This window comes from Petaurus breviceps, unplaced genomic scaffold (assembly GCF_028583685.1).
Source record: "Petaurus breviceps papuanus isolate PSGF00001 unplaced genomic scaffold, PetGlider_PUasm1.0 558, whole genome shotgun sequence".
Classification (NCBI taxonomy): Eukaryota; Metazoa; Chordata; class Mammalia; order Diprotodontia; family Petauridae; genus Petaurus; species Petaurus breviceps.
This window is the reverse complement of record NW_027186376.1, coordinates 51559-73670: the sequence shown is the minus strand read 5'-3', so window position 1 is coordinate 73670 and position 22112 is coordinate 51559. Positions and strand designations below refer to the sequence as shown.

The 22112-nt window shown below is 48.0% G+C and overlaps 1 protein-coding gene across 1 annotated transcript in view; it reads left to right on the top strand.

The window, feature by feature from the left end:
- Nucleotides 1-407: 407 nt before the first annotated feature.
- NPTXR (neuronal pentraxin receptor) overlaps nucleotides 408-22112 on the top strand; it is a 39262-nt gene continuing 17557 nt past the window's right edge. Inside the window, exons 1-4 of the mRNA XM_069102832.1 lie at nucleotides 408-444; nucleotides 1005-1068; nucleotides 1145-1220; nucleotides 1321-2040. Coding sequence (XP_068958933.1) covers nucleotides 408-444; nucleotides 1005-1068; nucleotides 1145-1220; nucleotides 1321-2040 — 897 coding nt within the window. The remainder of the gene's footprint in view (nucleotides 445-1004; nucleotides 1069-1144; nucleotides 1221-1320; nucleotides 2041-22112) is intronic.

Here is a 22112-nt window from a genome sequence, read left to right as displayed (position 1 = left end):
TCACAGAGCCCTTCTCGTTTCCCCAGAAGGGCATGGTTGGCTGCCAGCCTATTTGGGCACAGTGGAACGATGGGGTGCTCACCAACTCTCTGGGCCAGCATTTATACAAGTCCTGAAGTAGTGTGGGGATGGGGAGGAGTGAGTGTGAGGGTTGGATTGGGGGCAGGATGCAGGGAAACGGGTAGAGATGTCACCAGGAAAAGGAATTCTGGAATAAGAGGGGGCAGGACTCTTCCGCTTCTCAACGTCTTGAATGAGCATTCTCTTTCTTGTCCTTTTGAAAAGAAGGATCAGGGATTAGGGTGTAGGAAGGAGGGTTCCCTGAGGACACATGATTGTTGAATTTCTGCCAGAACCAGAGGAAATGAGGGTACAATGCAGAGGGAGGCATCCCTGAGATCATAGGAATGTGCCTCCGCACCCCTGCCCTCGTGTTATGGAAAGGTGGGAAGCTAGGATCAGGACAATGGGGTCCCTGAAGACCCCTGAAAACCCTTTTCCCTTTTGATGTGCCCGGGCGGGGAGAAGAGAGTAAGTTGTAGAGAAAGGCAACCTGGTGTAATGGCCTACTGGACTTGGAGTCCGACAGCCACAGGTCCATATCCCGCATTGGACACTTTAGCTCTGTGACCCTAGCCAAGTCCCTCTTTGTGTAAGATCATGTGGTCTCATATGTCCCTTCTGGCTCTAAATTAGGACCCAGTGCAGAAAAGAAGCCAGGATGACTCCGGAGAAGGGGAAAGGAGAGCTGGCATTGGCTGGAAAGGAAAGAAATCTCTGAAAATGCATGAAAGTCCCCGTTCCTTCTTACGTTCTGGGGAGGGATGGGGCTGAATTGTGTAGAGGAAGGTCCCAGACAACACCCACTATGCTATGGGGAAGACCAAGGCTTGGAGAAGTCTGGATGTCACCTTTCCCCTTGTGGCCCGGAAAGGAGGAGAGGGTTCTTTGAGGCCCCCTTGAGTCCCGCTTTCTCTGGCGGGGGTCTCCCCCTCCCATTACAGAGACCAGCGAGGCTCTGGGAGATAGTGGCGCACCATCAGAGCGCGGGGCTGGAGGCCCTGGCAGGTGGGGCGGTGCAGGGGAGGGGAGGGGCGGGGAGGAGAGGGGCGGGGTCGGCGCAGCCTCCCACTCCCTCTTGTAGCGGGAGCGGAGCTCAGAGCTGCGGCGGCGGTAGCAGCAGCAGCAGCAGCAGCAGCGGCGCGGCGGTACCCGCAGAAGTAGCAGCAGCTCCAGCCGCGTGCCGGGCTTCCTTCCCTCCGGTCCTTTCGCCGCTGTCCTGCAGTCCGTCTCCCCCCTTCCTCCCCAGCCCGCGTGTAGGGGCCGTGCGGCCCCCCCGCCGCCCGCGCCACCCTGAAGTTCCTGGCGGTGCTGCTGGCCGCGGGCATGCTGGCCTTCCTCGGTGCCATAGTGTGCATCATCGCCAGCGTGCACCCGGCGGCCAGCCCGGCCCGGGCGCCCTCCGCGGCCGCCGCCGACAATGACTCGAGCGCCGGAGCCGCGGCGCTGCTGCCCCCGGGGCCGGAGCAGAGCCTGAGCGCGCTGCACGGGCCCGGCGGCTCGGCCGGGCCGCACGAGCTGCCCCTGCCCGGCGGCGGCGGCGGCGAGCTGCTGGCCAGCGCCCGGCCGCTGCAGCATCCTCTGCTCTTCAGCCGCTTCCTGTGCACGCCGCTGGCCAGCGAGTGCCCGACGGCGTCGGACGGGGCCGCGGTGCAGGGCGACGGGCCGGGTTCGGGGCAGCAGCAGCAGCAGCAGCGGCAGCGCGAGGAGGAGCTGCTGGCCCTGCAGACCACGGCCGAGCAGCTGCGGCAGACCGCGCTGCAGCAGAAGGCGCGGATCCGCGCCGACCAGGAGGCCATCCGCGAACTCACGGGCAAGCTGGGCCGCTGCGAGAGCGGGCTGCAGCTCCCCTTCCAGGACGCGGGGCCCTCGGGCCGCCAGGACACCATGAACGACGGCCCCGCCTGGGACTCCCCGGCCGTGGTCCGTGAGCTGGAGGAGGCCGTGCGCGCCCTCAAGGAGAGGATCGAGAAGATCGAGGTGAGCGGCCGCCCCTTCGGGCGTAGGGCCATCCCCGTAGCCGGGGCCGCAGGCCGGGAGCTCCTGGGGGCCGGGACTGCAGGCGCCTTCGCCTCTTCGTATCCCCCGCGCCCTGCGCAGAGGCCCACTCCGACGAGGAGGAGGCGCCTGCTAAGCGCCTGTTGGTTGACGAATGGCTTGAGCTCTCCAAGGTCTGCAGAGCGCTTGCCTCTCCGCAGCCCCGCAGGGCAGGCAGTGCAAACATCGTGCCCATGCATACATAGGGGTGCCCAAGATGAGCTCGGGGTGCGGAGTGAAAAGAGGGATGGAGGGAAAGAATAGGGTTCTAGTCTTCTCACCGCTGTGTGACCTTGGGCAAGTCCTCTCCTCCCTGTCTACGCCTCACTTTCCTTCCCTGTAAAATGTAGGGGGCTGGGCTAGATCTCTAAGGTCCGAACTAGTCCTAGATCCTCAGAGCTCCGGAATCCCCCAAGGATCAGAGGGAGACTTGGGATGTCCAGGGGCTTCTCCTGCTAACTCCCTTCTGGAAGAGAGCTGGTGTAGGGCTGAGTCTGTTAGGAGACCCAAGGACAGCCTCCATACAGAAGTCCCACTCCTCCATCCCGCCCTGTTTGCCCTCCCTAGAGGGGCCAGAGGGGCAAGCGGCTGCTCTGGAGAGCTGACTAGGAGGTTTTAAGGAGAGCTGTGGGAGTTCTGCCCTAAAAGGTCCTAGCTCAGGGCTCCTGCTAGCTCCCCAGAGGGGCCCAGCTGAGAATTTGCCTTCATCGGTTGTTGAGTGATCTCACAGCCAGCCACTACCCCTCCCTCCCCCAGGGAGAAGGAGCTAAGAGCGAGAAATGCTGGGCTCTGTGCCCGGGTTTCACAGGGGCTGCTGCCTTCAGCCTTCCACCTGTGGGCAATGGACATCTCTCCCTATTTCTTCTCTCTCTGTGCCCAGAACGGCCTCTCAGGGCTGAGGGGAAAAGAGAGATGATTTGGGTCTAGAGAATCCCTTAAAAAAAAAAAAAATCCATGGCACAGTCCTCACCTGGAGGGGAAAGGAGGACGACCTGTCATTTATGTAGAGTCTACTTAGGAACTGGTTAGGAAGCCGTGGGAGGTCAGACTATCTCAGATATTATCCTGTTACAGATGAAGAGACACACCCACCTTGCCTTGGTCTATCGAGGTAGAGGAGGGGAAATAAACAAACAAAAGAAAACCCTAAATCGTGGGTTTTGAATTCAGCTCTGCCACAATCTGTGTGACCTTGAGTACGTAATTTGCCTCCGGAGCCTCAATTTCCTCATCTATATGATGTGGGGGGGTTGGAGTGAGTTCCTCTCAGTTCAAGCATCCTGCAGAACTTTGATACCCGATGCAAAGTTGTATGGCCCCTGCTTTCTACTCCTCCCTCAACCCTCTTCTCCTCCCAAGCCCCCAGTGTTCTCTGTCCCATTAGACGCACTGTCAGTTGAGTGGGTTCAAAGGCCAGGAATGGGATTTAGAGCCAAAGGACCCGGATCTCAATCCAGACTCTGTCACCTTGCCTGACATCCGGCAAGTCACTTGGGTCGATTCACTGTGGGCCTTAGTTTCCACCTTGTAAAAGATTAGATTGGATGACCTCTAAGGTTCCTCCCAAATCTAAATCTATCGTTCTGTGATTCATTTCAGCAAACTTTTAGGGAACCAGTAGCCTCAAGCAAAGATAGCTCTATATTAGACGAGGCAGAAAAAAGTCCCTGCCTTCAGGGTTAAGTAGAGGATTTACAATTTAAGCCTTTCTAATTCCTTACATTTTTATAGGTAGGCAGGCGAGAGGCTGGGGAATCAAAGCTTCGAACTTTGACAAATATTTATTAAGCTCTTCTTTTGTACAAGGAGATGATTTATTCCTCTTTTACACATAACAGTTCTGGTTCAAAAGCAGCTAGACATCACAAGCGCTGGCCGGGAGGCAGCAAGCCCTGAGTTCAGATCTGATTCTCACTTGTGGGACCCTGTTCGAGGAACTCAAGCTCTGCCTGCTTCAGCTCCCTCCACTAGAAAATGAAGATATTAATAACACCTCACTTCCCAGGGTGGCTGAGCGAATCAAGTGAGATCATATTGCAAAACTTAAATCCCAAGGAAAATGTGAGCTATTATTACTATTATTAAGTGATCTCTGTGGTGCCTTCCAATTATAAGCATGGGGGGGGGATTGAGTTCATTAGTCTGATATTTAACAAGCATTTATTAGATATAGACTATGAACGTATGTGCTGCTGGGTGTCACATAAACCTAGTCCCTTCCCTCTGGAAGCTTACATTCTACTGTGCCCCACACCAGGTGCTAGGTGTTGGGGATACAGTTACAAAAGGGAGACAGTCTCTACCCTCCAGAATCTTATCTTCTACTATGGGGCTATCTTAGGTACACAGATAAGTCAGTACAAAGTAAGATGGAGGAGGAGAAAGAAGAGGGGGGAGGGGAAAGTGGGAGAGGAGTAAGAGGAATAGAGGAAAACATAAACAATGGGTTGGGGAATAAGGAAGGACTGCCTTCAGGAGGTAGCCCCTGAACTGAATCTTTCAGGCAGCTAGGGACTCCACAAGGTGAGGTGAGAGAATATCTCAGGCACAGCATGGACATGGCAGGTGGACAGATGCCTAGAGATGGCCCTTCCTTAGCTCTCTCCATGTAGAGTGAAAAGCCTTGTCCCCAGATGGAGCGGGTGAGGACAAGGTTCATGGGATTTTCCATGTTTCTGTATATTCAGCAAGTGACTTTCTACTCCATTAATGTGTAGCACCGGTCCTGCCAAAGTGCCTACATGAGTGGATGCCATTGAAAACTTGGATACCTCTTTGGAAATATGAGCAGCACCCAATTTCCAAGTGGAAGGAAATGGAGACTGAGAATAGGCTTTTTCCTCTCCTTCTACTCCTCACTCCCCACAGCACATGCAGCATGCAGATGGTCCTGGTGGGTTGTGCTTGGCTATCCTGCCTTCCTGGGCATCCCAAGATCATGGAGCCAGAAAGGGGTTGGCTTCCTTCCCAGCCTATGCTTGGCAACACCTCCAGCTTTTGGCTTGGAAAGGCCCTCCCAGCAGGACCTGCTGCCTATGTTGTGTCACTTCAGGTAGATGGTCATGGTGGACTCTGGCCAACCTTGGACCACAATGCCACCTCCCCACAAGAGTAGTCCTGACTTAGCTTTTCTCTCCTTCCTTCCACATTTGTGTAACTAAAAAGTCCTCCTGAGGGTGGGAGGCAGGTGTCTTGTCCCACAAGGTATGGGGGAGCGGGGATGAATAGAGAGCTAGCAATGGGCAGAACCAGGAAATGGTGAGGTAGAGATAATGCTGGAAACCGAGAACTCCTGGACTTGATTTCTGAAGGAAGGTTTGGCTGGAGACTTTGGCCCTAAATCTTCTTAGGTTGTGGTGGCCCCCAGGACCCTAAATTCTATTGGTCACATCTTCATGAAACCTGGAAGGATCAACAAACTGAAAGGAACCTTGAAAGGCCTAGGGAGGGGAAATTAGCTACCCAAGAACACACAGGTGGCAAGTAGTAGAGACAGTACGTCCTCAGATTCTCAATCCAGACTTCTTTCTGGCCATCCCAAACTGCCTCTTGAAGTCTGTTTCCCTTCTCTCTTGGGAATAGGAGCCTTAGAGATGGGCCATGAAGAGTTGGTCTGGACTTAGTGGAATATGCTGCACTCAGGTTACCCCTGTCTCTGTGTCATTATTCAGATCCTTGCCTGGATAGAGGGTGAAAGGGACTGATCCCAGAGAGGTTCTAGGTTGGGAATCATAGTGTGATGGGTAGGGCTTAGAGTCAGAAGACCTGGCTCTGAATTATGCCTCAGAATCTCGCTAGTTAGGAAAATAACTTAATGGCTCTGAGCCTGTTTCCTCATGTGTAAAATGAGGGGATTACATTCAATGAAAAGGACCATAGACTTCTAACCCTAAGTCTATGACCCTAGGACCCTGGCAGGAGACAACACCTCCTGTTTCCAACTCTGGGCACCTCTGTCCACCAGAATATAAAGCTCAGTTTCCGCTTCTGAAGGAGAAACTGGGTAAGAGACTTATTGTTATTAACAATACCAACCCGGGAGGCCATGTAGCACAGTGAGTAAGAGCACCAGCTCCAGTGTCGGGATGACCTGGGGATCGAATCCGGGCTCAGATCCTCAGCACCACACCCAGAAATAACTGGCCGTGTAACCTTGAGCAAGTTACTTAACCCCAATTGCTTAACAAAAAAGCAATACCAACTCCTTCCTCTCCTTTGCTGCTTACAAATAATTTCTGCAGACATGACCTTATAACACCACCTACTCCTCGAGGTAGGAAAGGCAGGTATTGTTATCTCTATTTTACAGATGTGGAAACTGAGACTCAGAGAAAAGTGACTTAATTTAGCCAGGGACACATTCCTAGTAAAGCACAGAGCTGGGACTGGAACGGAGGTCTCCTGAGTAGATGACCCCAAGGAGAAGGGGTAACTTGGGAGGAGGTGCTTACCGGGAGATTTCATGGCCTTTTGGTGATTTTTAGAGGAAGCCCTGTTCAGTATCAGAGAGCCTCTGACATCCCTGCCTCCTCTAAGGTTTGGACAATCTCTAACTTGTGACCTTGAAGTAGAAACACATTAGGCCAGAGCTTTGCTAAATAATAGAAAAGAAAGGATACTTGTGCAATTCTGGGCAAGCCCCAGGCCCTTTTGGGGTGTCAGTTTCCTTATCTGTAAAATCGGGGTATTGGACTGGTGGACCTCTAGAAGCCTTCCCAGCTCTGAGATTCTCTGTTCTCAAACTCTTCCTAGCCCTGACATCGCTGCTCTAAGCTCCCTCCCAGCCTTGACATCCCTGTTCCTCAGGCCCCTCCCAGCTCTGACATTCCTGGTTCTAAGCTCCCTCCCAGTCCTGACATTCCCTGTTCTCAGGCCCCTCCCAGCCCTGACATTCCTGGTTCTAAGCTCCCTCCCAGCCCTGACATTCCCTGTTCTCAGGCCCCTCCCAGCCCTGACATTCCCTGTTCTCAGGCTCTTCCTAGCCCTGACATTGATGTTGTAAGGCCCCTCCCAGCTCTGACATTCTACATTTACAAGATCACAGATTTAGAGCTTTGAGGTCCAAGAGTCTAGTCCCTTCATTTTACCAGTAGAGAAATTGAGGCCCAGAGAAATGACAGGTCTTAGAGCAGAGCTAGGTTTTGAGCTCACATCCTGGGATTCCAAACCCAACCCTATGCTATGCTCACTCAGTAGTGTCTGAGGGACCCTCCATCCTCTGCCTTTCTGTGTTCCTGAAATTCTGCATTTCACGACTATGAAAATTCCCTGATCACCCGGCTCTCGGCTTTGAGTATGTCTTGGGCAGTGGTTCCCCTGCAGAGGAAACCCAGAGAACTGGGGCCACAGGATAAATCATGGGGGTATTTCTGTCCCCCAGTCTCTCCCAGTACTCAGGTCAATCGAAGGAGGAGCAGAGTCAATAAGGGGATTGAGAGGAGCCTTTTCTGAGATCTATTGATTTTATTTTGATTTACTTCTCAAAATTTGCTGCAAAAGGGAAGGAGATTGTTGCCAGGGAAGGAACAGAGCCAGGGACTGGACTGCACTGGTGACCACTTTGTGGAATGTGATGGTGCCATTTTCATCTTTAGGTGACAATGGGGGTGGAAATGGATTCTGTCCCTCTGTCCCTTTTAAGTAGGGAGTGATCAACACAAAGGGGGAAGATCTGGATCTGAGTCCCAGTTTTTTCCATTGACCCTCTAAGCCTCAGTTCCCTCATCTGTAAAGTGAGCTACCATGTGATCTCTAAATCTCAGGAGAGGCAGGGTGGAGAAATCTCTGGACTTTAGAGGATCTGGATTCATCTGTCAGCTCTACTGCTTAGGAGCTGAGTGACCTTGGGCAAATCATTAACCTCTCTGGACCTGTTTCCTTATTTGCAAACCAAGAAGTTTGGACCAGATGTTTCCTAAGGTTCTGTCCAGATCCAAAAGGTTGTTTTTAATGACAACAGCTGGATTTTTATGGAACTTTAAAGTCTGCCCAATGCACTGTGGACACATATTCTCTTATTTGAGCTTCATGATGATTTGGGAAGAGTTTGGTATTAGGTATTCCTCTTTCATCATTACCTGTTTTCCCAGCAAGTTTAATCCTGACTTTCCAGAGCTAGCAACAGAAGGAAATGGGAATAAATGAGTGCTTATCAAGTTACTGGAGGGGCGAGGAGGAGGACTGGGGGATACCATTGAGGGAAAGGTACCACGAAGGGGAGAAATACAGGGGAAGGTGCTAAGAGATCCCCTTTTCTGCCACTCCTGGTGTGTCCATAAGGCCAGTCACTTCCACCCCTTGAGGCCTCAGTTTCGCCTTGTCTACGATGATGGGGTTAGACTTGATACCTTCTGAAATCAGAAACTCTGATACTCTCCACAAAGCCCTGTATTCACATAAGGGGTGGGGTGTCTGAGGCCTCTTTGCCTCTGTTCCAACCCCTTTCCTATGTATGCATCAGTTGGATTCTGCCCCATCCCCACCACCACCACCACCACTCCATTGCCCTCACCTGTCCATTTATCCTGAGTTGGCAAAGGCTGGGCTTCGGGAGGTTCATTCATCTTCTTTTAATTACAGTTCCAAATTAGAATTGGGTGACGAGGCAGGGGAAATCAATCTGGCCCTCTCTGTTCCCCTTTCCTCCCTCCCCCTTCCCAACCTTGATTAGATTGAGGCCAGGAGCTCAGAGCTTCTGACCAGGAAAGGAAAAGGGAGGGAGGTGTGTAGGGGAGAAGAGAGGAACATGCTGAGTTTTCTTGTTAACTTGGGGAGTTATCTGTGACCTGGGTAATGTTGGACACTAGGAAGAAAACTAACTGGGCTTGAGTAGAAGGACCTGGGTTCAAATACCGACTTTGTCACTTACTCCTTGTTTGACCTTGGACAAGTTGTTTTATTTTCTAAGGCCTCGGTTTCCTCATCTGTAAAATTAGGAGGTTAGATTCCATGGTCTCTGAGATCCCTTTCAGTTCTCCATCTATGAATCTCTGATCTGAACAGACTAAATCTCCTTAGAACTCCTGGAAAGCAGCCATCTTGAGGAGACCAGCTTTGTCACCACTCAAACAGGTCATTCCCCAATCTGAGCCTCAGTCCTTTCCCCTGTCAAATGAGGGGCTTGTACTTCATGCTTTCTAAGTTTCCTGCCATCTCTGACATCCTTTATTCCTAAATATGGAAGCTTGGTGCTGAAAGAATCCTGGACTGGGGCTGGGAAGCATGGGTGGGTCTTCTTATCTGTCTAAGAGAGTTAAGAAGACTTGTGCCCCCTGACTCCCAGAGCAGTGGGGAGGGTAGAGCTTGGAAGCCTGGAAGTACTTCAGGAAGTTGCTGCTGCTCAACCTCCTCCCCCTTCCTCACTACAATCTAGTCCCAAGGGCTCTGTTTGTCTTTCTTAGAAAAGTCTCCAGCCCCAAGGTTTCTGCCAGGAGAGTCATTGAGTACAGCCCTATAAAGAATCACAGGGCAGCCATCCAAGTGCCTAAAAGCACCCGAAAATCAACAATGCCTGAACTGGAAGGAACCTGGGAGGGTGTCAAGCCCAGCTTGTATCTGAGCAAGAATTGCAGGCCCATAACAAGTGGGGTGTCCATTTGCCACTCCAACACTTTCCGTGATGGAGAGCTCACTACCGTAAGAAGCAGTACATTCTGGTCATTGATCTAGGAAGTCCTGGATCTGTTGCTTAGTGACCATGTGGGCATTTGGGCAAGTAAGTTATTTACCTTTCTTAGCCTCAGTTTCTTTATTTGTGAAACAGGAATGAGAACAGCTAAAGGCCTTATGTGTAAGGTCATTGCATCATAGATACAGAGATGGAGGGGCAGTAGAACAGGGAGTGTCAGGGCTGGGAGGGGGGAAGTGTCTTAGAACAGGGAGTGTTGGAGATGGGAGGGAGATTAGAATATGGAATGTCAGAGTTGGAAGAGAATAGAGAATAGAAGTAAGACTATTAGGACTAGAAGAGACCTCAGAATATGCAGCAGTGTCTCAGAGGTAGGGATGGGCATAGAAGAACCATCCTAGAATATTGAGTATCAGAGCAGGGAGCTGCCCTGGAACAGAGGGGTCAAACTTTCAGTAGAATCAGACTTAAGTGTAATCGGGAAATGTTTAACAAAATAAATAAAAACACAACAGGCACAGATAATGTTAATTTGAGGTTTTTCTGAGTCAACATGCAGCCTGCAGGATCTGTTCCTATTTGAATTTGACCCCACTGCTCTAGAGCATTGAATGTCAAAACTGGACTGGGAAGTGGGGAGGGAGCTCCCCAGGGAGGCTTAAACCAGAGACAAGAAGGGAGAGTCCTGCTGGAGCTGCGCCTGACTTCAGTGTTAAATCCCCACCAGCTCCCATCTACCTCTTGTCCATGGCTCCCTCTCCCATTTTAAAAAATACATTTTATTGATTCCTTTTTGTTCTTAGATCATTACCATTCCTGGAAATCCAACCTTCCATTTCTCTCTTCCAGATCGACCCCTTCCTTAAGAAAAACAGTGAAACCAAACCACACTGTTACAGTGTGAGCAGTGGGATAGGGTATGCGGCACCCCCCACCCCAGGAGAGCAGGGACTGTGGTTTCACTGTCTGGGCTCTGCGATCATCGCTGGGTTTTCAGTCACTCCCAGTTTATCTCTCTTTTATTCCATCCCCATCATCGTAGCCAGTGCATGTATATATTTTTTTAGTTCTAATTTTCCCCTGTTTTTGGAATACCTTCCTGCCTCACAGACAATCCCTTAATACAATGCCCCTATTTGTACAGATGAGGAAACTGAGGCCCAAGGAGAGTTAGTCAAGGTCTCACATAGCGACAGGATTACCAAATGTACTTCAAGGGCTACAAGGATTGTTATCCCCATTTGGCAAATGAGTGAACTAAGGTTCAGATCAGTTAAAGCAGTGTACCTGTGGTTGCCAGCTAAGACATGTCAAGGCCAGCATTCAAACTTAGATCTTTTCTCTTCCAATCATTTGATCAGAGAATAGTAGATGGACAACTGTGAGGCATCTGAGTGAACATCTAGTAAGCCAGGGGCTCTTAGCTTTTTCTGTGTGCTGGATCCCTTAGGCAGTCAGTCTGGGGAAGCCTGAGAGCCCCTTTTCAGAATCATGGCTGCTACTGACATACATAATCAAAAGAAAAATTAGGTGCATCTAGGTGGCGCAGTCAATAGAGCACAAGCCCTGGAGTTAGGAGGACCTGAGTTCAAATTCAGCCTCAAACACTTCACACTTACTAGCTGTATGACCTTGGATAAGTCACTTAACCCCAATTGCCCCTCCAAAAAAAATAAAGAAAAATTAAATTTCAGTTAGTGGAGATCAAGATGTATTTTTTCCATCCAAGTTCACAGGCCCCCTGAAGTCTGTCCACAGTCTGTGAAACCCATGTGAAGAATCCCTGAGCTAGTCCAACTCTCTCATTTTACAAATAGAGAAACTGAGGTCCAAGGTGGTTGAGTTACTTGCCCACAGTCACATGGGCAGTAAGTGGCAGATCTGGGGTTTGATCCTTTGTCTCCAAGTCTCCTAACTCCCAGATTGGCCACACACAGAAGCCTCCCAAACTCTGAAGTGGAAAGATGCTTGATCTATTCACTAGTCCCTTGCAAGGGGGAAGGAGGGGAGGCTGGGAGGAGCTGGAGGAGTCCAGGAAGAAGCCAAGCAGAGACAGATTTTCCAATCCATTAGTAGGTGAGTGGTGAGAAAGTGCTGCTTTTTTTTCTCTTCCCTTCTTCTACATCCACCCCCTCTCATCTTTTCATAAACTCTGAGTGGGCTCTTCTGGAATAAAGTCAGTTCCTCCACCCTGCTGAGCATCAGACTGGGATGGCAGATGGGGAACTTGGCAGGGGGGGGGGAGGTCCCGTGCCATGTTCCCCTCCAGATGCCAAGATTCCAAATCAAGGGAATGGGATATGATGAGTTTGCCTTCCCAGGCTGGTTTGGCCAAATGCCACCTGCCTCCAGCAACTCCAACCCCCATTCCCACCTCTTCCCCAAACAATTCTTCCCAACCCACTTTGGCAGGTGGTAGGGACAAAGTCACCATCTCCAACAACCAACAGCCCTGCCTACCCTGCTTCTTTGTTTCTCCCCATAAGAGAGAGTGGAGTGACTGATGGGATGATGTGTTAGAGAGAGGATAGCTGGGCTATGTGTGTGTCAGAAGTGACAGGTTGTGTTTGCAGACCTATTATGTGAGCATTCAGTTAAATCCTTGGAATCATGGAATGCCAGAGCTGGGCGGGGCCTTAGAATAGGGAATGTCAGGGCTTGGAGGGATATTGGACCAGAGAATGTCAGAGCTGGGAGGGGCTTTAGAACAGGGAATGTCAGGGCTGGAAGGGATTTTGGATCAGGGAATGTCAGATGTCAGAGGGGGCTAGGCACCTAGAGTACAAGAGCCCTAAAAAAGGAATGTCAGAGTTGAGAAGGATCTTATAAAATGAAATGTTAGAGTTGAAAAGCTGGTAGAACACAGAAGGTCAGACCTGGGATGGCACTTAGAACATTGGTGTCTGGATGAAGCTTAAAGAGTAGAACCTCGGAGTTGGGCAGGAGAGTAAAACCAAAAATGTTCATTCTTACAACTGTTTGTGGTAGAAAGACCTTGGAAACTCTGATCCAGTGGCAACCCCTTCATGTGCTTTCTAGTCTCTGAACTAAGGGAGCCCCAGGGTTGTGAACACAAGAAACTGAAGCACAATTTTTAGTAGCTCCAAGGGAGCTTTTGGGACACCCATCTCCTCTGAGCCTGCTGGTGCAGTGACTTGTCCAGGGTCACAGTGCCTGAGGCAGGCTTCAAATCCAGGTCTTCCACGCTCTGCATTAGCAGGGGGATTAGGGAGCAGCTCAGAAGCTGAGTTTCTAGGAGATCCAGGCGGAGGGAGATGTTTCGTGGGGAATTGGCAGAACTGGTCAGGGGCTCAGAAGGGAAGTGAGAATTCTGTAGCCATCAGCTACATGCAGCAAGGTGGGTGAGGTTTCCAGATCTATGGATGCAGCAGACAGGGTCTCAAGAGGAAAATTAACAGATGTCACAAGTCCAACATATCCCTGCACCTGCGCCAACCCGAGTGGGTTGTGGACTTTCCCCCTGAGTTGGGAATTTGACCGGGCTTCCAGACGGGCTCAGGCAGCGAGCCAGCCTTGGTTTAAAGGGGGTGGGAATGATCTGATTCAAGCAAAGTTAAACCCAGAATGGAACCTAGAACAGAGTTAGGATCTCAGTCTTACAAAAACGGTTGCATCGTTTCTCTGGGCTATGACAGAGGGGGTCTGGGTTTCAAGAACAGGGTGGGTCTTCTGAGGTCCCTTCCAGCTCTGAAAGTGATTCTGGGAAAGCCTCAGCTCTAACCTTGAATCTCTCTGTGACCTGGAAAAAGGCACTCGGTCTCACTTTTCCCCCATAAAGTTGGGAGTGGTGGCAACTCTGTGGTTTCTAAGGTTTCTCCGTGATGTGACCTTCCCATTTCTAAGTTCCCTCTTTGCTCTGACATTCCTTTGAACAAGCTACTTAAACCCTCTCTGGGTCCTCCTTTTGAAAATGGAACCATCCCTATACTGCCTCTCTTCCTTTGTGGTTCTGAGGACCCAGTGAGCTCGTGTCTGTGAAAATGCTCTGATCACTATTATTCCAGCCACCTTCTCATGCCATCTTGCTGGATATGGCTTCTTGCTTCATAGCTGGTCTGCTTTTATTTTGCTCACGTTGTTCCAAGATCCAGAATGCTTGTCCCCTTCTCTCCATCTTCCCCACTTCCCATCTTCCTTTGCTGAATTCTTACCCAGCTTTTAAAGCAGCTCCTCCAGGAAGCCTTCCTTGATTGCCCCAGTAGAAATAGCTTCTTCACCCTTGGTCCTCTCACGTGGTATTTGCCTTCTCCAATGCACTTCTCAGGTAAAGTTGCTTTATTCCTTCATAGCTGCTGGTAGGTGAAAAACCAAAGGGCCCCTTTCAGCTCTGAGTCCTATGATATCAGAGAGAATGTCGGAAATGGGAGGGACCTAGAGAAAGGAGGGAATAAGCATGTGTTAGGTGCTGAACAGTTTACAAATATTATTTTATTCCATCTTAGAACAGAGAGTTCTGAGCTGGAAGGTCCTTAGAACACAGGAGTTATTGCTAGAAGGAACTTCAGAGGTGATCTGTGACCCAGGGATTCCAAAGCAGTCAGCATATATTGTTTAATATTGGGAACTTTCTCTTTTTATTTTAGATTTTTAAAAATTTTATTTATTTATTTTTAACTTTCAACATCCACAAGATTTTGAGTTCCAAGTTTTCTCCCCATCTCTCCCCTCCCCCACCCCAAGCAGCATGTAATTTGATATAAACTCTACATACACATTCATATACATACATACATATACATTGACCCAGAGATTCTTAACCTCTTTCATGTCCTGGATTCCTCTGGCAGTCAGTCTGGGGAAGCCTATGGACCCCTTCTCAGAACTGTGTTTTTAAATCAGATTACAGAGGAAACGAATCATATCAAAATACAGTTATCAAAATATTTAAAAAATAATCTTGTAATGGAAGGTTTCATAGCTATAGTGGTTTCAAAGTGGTTGTAACAATAGCATAAGTGACGTTCAGAGACCTCAGCAACAGCTACAGTATGACCTGAGAAGATCTGTGGTTTCTATTGGTGACAAGGTCCCAGACACAGCTGGCATTATTTTGCTTTGTTGCCGACATTCATAATTGGAAGAAATGCTAAATTTCAGTTCGTATTTAATGAAAATAACAATGTTATTTTTCCATCCTACTTCACGAACCCCCGAAATCCATCCATGAACCCCAGATTAAAGACCCCTGCTCTAAACAGATGGGCTGGAATGAAAGAGACACACAAAGCCGAAACAGGCTTCAGCCAGATTCTCTCAGATGGGGATGCATTTTGTTGATAATTAGGTCCTATGGTCTCAGAGGAGATTGCTGGGGACCCCAGCATTTCTACTTCAGTTTCCTCCAGCTGGGAGCAAGGTGTGCTCCATCCTTTCTCCCCCCACCCCCACCCCAGAGCCTCATCTGCTTATATTATCAGCATGAGACTAATAGTCATGCTAATAATTGACATTTATATAGCACAATTTGTAACAGCCAAGTGTTATATAAATGTAAGCTATTATTAGTAGTAGTACCATGGGACAAAAGCATGGATGAATGCTGTGAGTGACGTAGGCAAGGGTGGGTTTCAGTCTGCATTGGTAGATAGGTGCATTGGTGCATAGGGCTCATGGGACCCTAGCTGTAGAGCTAGAAGAAACCTCAGGGTCAACTACTCCAACCCCCCTCATTTTACAGGTAAATGCCTCCTAGGTAAAGGTCAGGTGACTGGTCAGGAGACCATAGCCCTAGAGCTGACCATCTAATCCAAGCCATTTATTTCACAGTTGAGAAAAGAGTGGAAATGACTTGACCAAGGTCATATAAGGAGCAAGAGTTCGAGGTAGGATTTGAATTTGATCCTCTGTTGAATCTGGATTTGAATCTGGATCCTCTGTTCACTCAAGTCTTGCTTTGAAGCTTTCTCACAGCATTGAGACGACCCAGAAGGTTCTGTAGGTGAAACCCAAGTTCCTGCAGACCTTACCCCAATGGAAGGAGAGGCTTAAGGGATGGACCTAGGCATAGATGTGGGCATCCCATGCCCAATCCAGCTACGAGGTTCATCACCAGGATGGCAGCAGGAGGATGGATTTTTTTGTCTTCCACAACTTTTAAAGATTATTTACCAGGGGTGGCCAGGTGGCTCAGCGAGTAAGAGCACCGGCTCCAGTGTCGGGATGACCTGGGGATCAAATCTGGGCTCAGATACTCAGCATGACACCCAGAAATAACTGGCGGTGTAACCTTGAGCAAGTTACTTAACACGGATTGCTTTAAAAAAAGATTATTTATCACTCACACCTGCTACTGAGACATTGGGGCAAATTGCAAAGTGTCCTGGATTTTGGAGTCAATGGACCTGGCTTCAATCCCATGCAAGCTTGGGCTTCAGACTCCTCATCTGTAAAAGGAGGGTGTTGGACTAGAAGACCCCAAAGGTCCCTTTTAGCTCAGGGAACTTCTACTTCTGGGTATTACAGCCCAAGCACCAGAGAAACCCAACAAAGCACTGTCGGACACCTGAGGGCAGAGCTCTAACCAGGGTGGGCTAACAGGTACTGCTTCCCCAGGGCACTGAATTTACAGTCATTGACAGCACCTGTGGCAAATTGTCAGCATAGAAACAGTGCTGAGCACCAAGTTAGCCACGATAGCTAGCTAAACCAGAAAGTTACCTGATGGTAAGCTAAGGTGAGCTCCCTTTGGGGCTCTGTCCCCCCCACCATAGGATTATGCTCCTCCTCTCAGTTGTGGGGGCATTTCATTAGGTTTTTGCAGCAACAAATAAGAATGTTAGACAGATCCACTAATCCAATAAAAATAAAATAAATGTATATAGCTTAGTACTGCCAAATAAGGGAAGACAGGAATCTTAGCCTTGGGTATAGGGGAAGAGGAAAGAGAAGAAACTTCCCTTCTCCCCATTAAGAAATGGGGAGATTAGGGGAGGGATTTCTTTAATCTGACTCTTAAGACTAGCACAAGTGTTAGAGATAAGGTACTGTGCTAGGCTCGGAGGATATTAGTACAAAAATGAAAGCCTCTATCTCAAGGAGCTTATAGCCTTTAATAATTTTTTTCAATTAACAAGCATTTATTTTTCATCCCTCTCACCTCCTACTCTCCCACTAGAAAAAAAAAAACCTTATATGAAACATGCCTAATCGAGCAAAACTAATCCCCTCATTGACCATGAGCAAAAAAGTATGTCTCATTCTATTCCATGTCCATGTCAGGAAATGGGAAGAAGACTTCATTGTCTCTTCTCTGGAATACTGGTTGGACATTGCATTGATCATTAGTTGGTGATATTTACAATATTGCTGTTATTAGGGAAATTATTCTCCTGGTTCTGCTCCCTTCATTCTTCATCAGATCATATAAGTCTTCCCAGGTTTCTCTGAAACCTTCCCCTTCATCATTTCTTCTAGCACCGTAGTATTCCATCACATTCATAATTTGTTCAGCCATTCCCCAATTGATGGACATACCAGGAGTTTAAATTCTGGATAGGGAAAACATTTATTAAGTATGTACTATGTGACAGACACTGTGCTAAGCACTGGAATATGAAGAGAGGCAAAAATGTGGTTTCTGCCCTCAAGGGGTTCACAGTCTAGTAGGGGGTAGGGGAAAGGACAGTGTGTAAATGCAGATACAAGATATAGATAGTGTGGGTGGAAAATCGTCTGAGAAGGGCAGGCTCTAAGTGGGGGAGGGAGGAAGTGACAAGTTAAAAATTTCAGTGTAACAGTAAGAGAATCTTTCCAACAGTTCAAACCAGTTCATAATGTATTTGCATTAACTTGTGAAAATAGTAAGCTTCCCCTCTCTAGAGATGATCAAGGAATGGTCAGATCAATCCTTCTGTCTGGGTTACTATAGAGTGGATTCTTGCTGCATACCTGAAAGTAGTATTAAACCACATGGGTTCTCAGGTCCCTTCCAATGCCAGGATGCTCCAATTCTAAGACTGCATGCCTTCAAAGTGCCTTTGAAGCAGATTTGGTTCACACAATATTTTTAGGAATGTGTCTTTTGCACAAATGGGTATGCATCTATATATGTGAGCCAGTAGGAGCCCGTTTTAAAAATTAATTGCTTTTTAGCATTCATTTTTAAAAGTTTTGAGCTCTAAATTCCCTCCCTTCCTCTTGCCCCTCTCCTATCCATTGAGAAGGCAAGCAATATTATATCAATTATACATGTGAAGTCAGGCAAAACTTATTTCCACATTAGCCATGTTGCAAAGAGAAAAATAAAGAAAAAATTAAAAATCTACTTCAATCTGCACTCAGAGTTCACCAGTTCTCTCTGGAGGTGGATAGGATGTTTCATCATGGGCCCTTTGGAATTGTCTTGAATCTGAGTAGCTAAGTCTTCCACAGTTGATCATTGTTACAATATTGCTGTTACTGTGTACAATGTTCTGCTCTCTTCACTTTGCATCAGTTCACATAAACCTTTTCAGGTTTTTCTGAAACCACCCTGCTTGCCATTCCTGACAGCACAATAATATTACATCACATGCATAGACCATAACTTCTTCAGCCATTCCCCAATTGATAGGCATCCCCTTGATTTCTGATTCTTTTTTTTAAAGCAAGCGGGGTTAAGTAACTTGCTTAAGGTTACACGGCCAGTTATTTCTGGGTGTCCTGCTAAGTATCTGAGCCCGGATTTGATCCCCAGGTCATCCCAACACTGGAGCCGGTGCTCTTACTTGCTGTGCTACCTGGCCGCCCCTTGATTTCTAATTCTTAGCCAGCACAAAAAGGGTTGCTACAAATACCCTGGTACAAATAGGCCCTTTTCCTTTCTCTTTGATCTCTTTTGGATCCAGACCTAGTAGGAGCATTGCTGGGTCAAAGGGGATGCACAGTTTTATAGCCCTTTGGGCAGAGTTCCAGATTGTTCAGTAGGATGCAGATATAAGGCAGCAATCACCCCTCACAGGTATATGACACACAGTTTATAAAGAGTTTTCACACAAGGCAGGTCACAGTGTACAGAGAACCTTGGCTCTGGAATCAGAACAGCCAGGTCTGACCATTCATTCCTGAATGACCTTGGGTGAGTCACCCCCACTTTGGGCATCAGTTTACTCATTTGTAGAATGAGAGGGCTGGATTAGATAGCCTCTGATGTTTCCCCAGTTATATATCTATTATCCTAAGTCTCTCCTTCTCTCAATGCCTCCATTTCCTTCCTTCTCTGTAAAATGGGGGACGGAAAGTGGGGTTACAACAGAGGACTCTGAAGTTCCCTCCAGGTCTAAATACAAGTCCTAAATAATCTATCACTTCCCCTCTCTGGGCCTCAGTTTTCCAAACTGTAACACAGTGGAGAGGATGGCTTCTTCCATATTCAGATCTTTGATTCTGTGATTATTCTTCCTTCCCCCATAATATCCTTGGGAAGGAGGTGGAGGGGGAGAATCTTATCACCATTTCACAGATAAGGAGAAATGGAATGATTTACCCAAAGTATTATACTACATTATGACAATACCCAGGTTTACTAACCCCTCTCCCAGACCACTTTCTACTCTAGCTTGCTGCCTCTGGTGAATGAAATGAACTCTCCACCTCCTCCTCCCTCCCCCAACTTCATCTGCACAGGAAGCCAAAGTTTGAATTCTTGGCCTTCAAATGCAACTATTTGATATTTTCCACAGGGATGGAACTGTGCCTAGACATGTATATGCTTGGGGTCTAGGCTTGCCCCTGCCTGAGTGGATTTTGTTTGCTTGTTTACTTCTGTAGCTTCCAGTATAGAGAGCTCTGAATTCTGCCTGAGTAAGAAAACCAAGCTAAATTTCATTCTCTGTGTCTCAGTTTCTCCTCCCTTAGTCTGTTCTTGGCATCTCAAAGTAATCAGCATCCTGCCCTCTTTGTACAGTATGATTCTTCCTCCCACCTTGAGTTCCTGACTTGGGTCTGCCTGTATGGTCCAAGGTTGGAGCTGGGACAAGAGGCTCTATCCACCATGCCAGGCTGGGGAGACACCAGCTGGTCAGAATTACTGAAGCAATGTCAGTTCTACCAGCCTGCTGGAAATTAGGAATAAATTGGGGACCAGAAAGCACATTGGACCCTTGGGAATGGGGGGAGGGAAGAAAGGATGTAAAGACACAGAAAGGATTTCTCAGTCTCTGAGAAGTGTGCTGAATTATTAAGCATTATCTTAATGATTCTGGCTAATAATGAGCCTTCTTTGCCCTCAAACAGAGGTGGAAATCATGGAGGGAAGGAGGGGGGAGGAAGGGGAAGAGAGGAGGGGTGGAGGAGGATAAGTAAAAAGAGAGAGGAAGAGGGAAAACAGAAGAGTGAGAAGAACAGAGGGGGAGGGAGAGAGGAGAAAATGAGAGGAAGAGGATGAGGGAGATAGAAGGAGAGGAAGAAAGGGGAAGAGAGAGGAGAGAAAGGGGGAAAGAGGAGAGAGAGGAAGAGAGACAGAAAGCTTTGAAGGAAACTAGTGACTCTAAGAAATGGGGGTTAAGAAGGAAGTGAATACCAGATATATGTAGATTGCTGGTTCCAATCTACCTTGTTCAGGGGAGGAGGGGAAGAATCTACATAGTACAATGGAAAGAGCAGCTGGCATTGAACCCCAGCTCAACCACTTAGCACTTCTGTGAAAGAGAACAAAAGGAAGGAAGAAAAGAAGGAAGGAAGGAAGGAAGGAAGGAAGGAAGGAAGGAAGGAAGGAAGGAAGGAAGGAAGGAAGGGAGGAAGGGAGGGAGGGAGGAAGGGAGGGAGGGAGGGAGAAAGAAAGGAATAGGAGGGAGGGAAGGAGAAAGAAAGGAATAGAAGGGAGGGAAGGAGAAAGAAGGAAAGAAAGAAGCAAGAAAAGAAGAAAGGAAGAGAGAAAGGAAGGAAGGAAGGAAGGAAGGAAGGAAGGAAGGAAGGAAGGAAGGAAGGAAGGAAGGAAGGAAGGAAGGAAGGAAGGAAGGAAGGAAGGAAGGAGGGAGGGAGGGAGGGAGGGAAGGAGGGAAGGAAGCTCTAGGGTGAGTGTCCCTACACTTACTGCAGCAGAGCCTCTGTGGCTGTACTGGGGAAGCTGTCTTTCCATTGCCCATAATTCAGCACATAAATGTGAGTTATAAGAGCCATAGATCATTAAAGCTGGAAAGGACCTTCCTAGTCCAAACTCTTAGAATTACTGTCCTCATTCTGCCTCCCCCTCCCCTGCCAGGAGCTGCTTGGGCAGTAGCGTCTCCTGCATTGGGATGGGAATGCTGCTGAAAGAGTTTCTCCAGGGTTAAACACATGTCTGGGGGCCCAGGGCCTGAGCTAGTGCAAAAATCCTTTGACCTGGCCTCTGAACTGGGTTTTGTCATCTTGGACCAATCACTCTGATTTCCAGACCTCAGTTTGCTTATCTCTGTAAAATGGGGAAAATATTCTCTAAGCCATCCACTTCACAGGAATACTTACGGAGCTCAAGTGTCTGTGAAAGGGATTTGGAAAAGTTAGAAAGAAAAAGATACTGAAGTAGAGGGTGAGGGTTATGGGTATGGAATACTGCATATATACTATCATGAACCCAATGATATACTGGTGACTTCCGAAAAATTTCTTTTTTCCCTCTTTCTTGTTTAATTTTTTTATATAAGGGGCAGTTAAGGACTATAGTCAGAAATAATGATGATGTAAAGTCAAAATATATCAATAAAAGTGTTTTTAAAAGACACTGAAGTAATACAACAGATAACATATATCTCATAATGTAACCGTAATATATGTCATAATATAATACCTACCTCACAGAGCTCTTGTGAGGATAAAATAATGTTAAAAGGGCTTGCATTTCTATAGTTGTTGAAAGCACTTTACAAATATCCCATTAGATCCTCACAACTCTGGGGAGGGAAGGGCTGTTATTATCCCCATTTGGCCAATGAGGAGACAGTCAGCCAGAGGTTAGGTGACTTGTGCAGAGTCACACAGCTAGTAAGTGTCCCAGGTAAGAGCCAGCTCAGCACTTTCTGACTTAAGGGATAAGGCTCTAGATACTGTACCATTGGCTAAATGCAAAATGTTTTGCAAACCTGTAAAAAGTGAGCAATGATGATGATGGTGATGGTGATGATGGCGATGATGATGGTGATGGTAATGAGGTGATGGTGTTGATGATGGTGATGATGGTGATGGTGATGGTGGTGATGGTGATGATGGTGATGGTGATGATGATGGTGATAATGGTGGTTGTGGTGGTGGTGATGGTGGTGATGGTGATGGTGATGATGATGGTGATGGTGATGAGGTGATGATGTTGATGATGGTGATGATGGTGATGGTGATGATGTTGGTGATGGTGATGGTGGTGATGGTGATGATGGTGATGGTGATGATGATGGTGATAATGGTGGTTGTGGTGGTG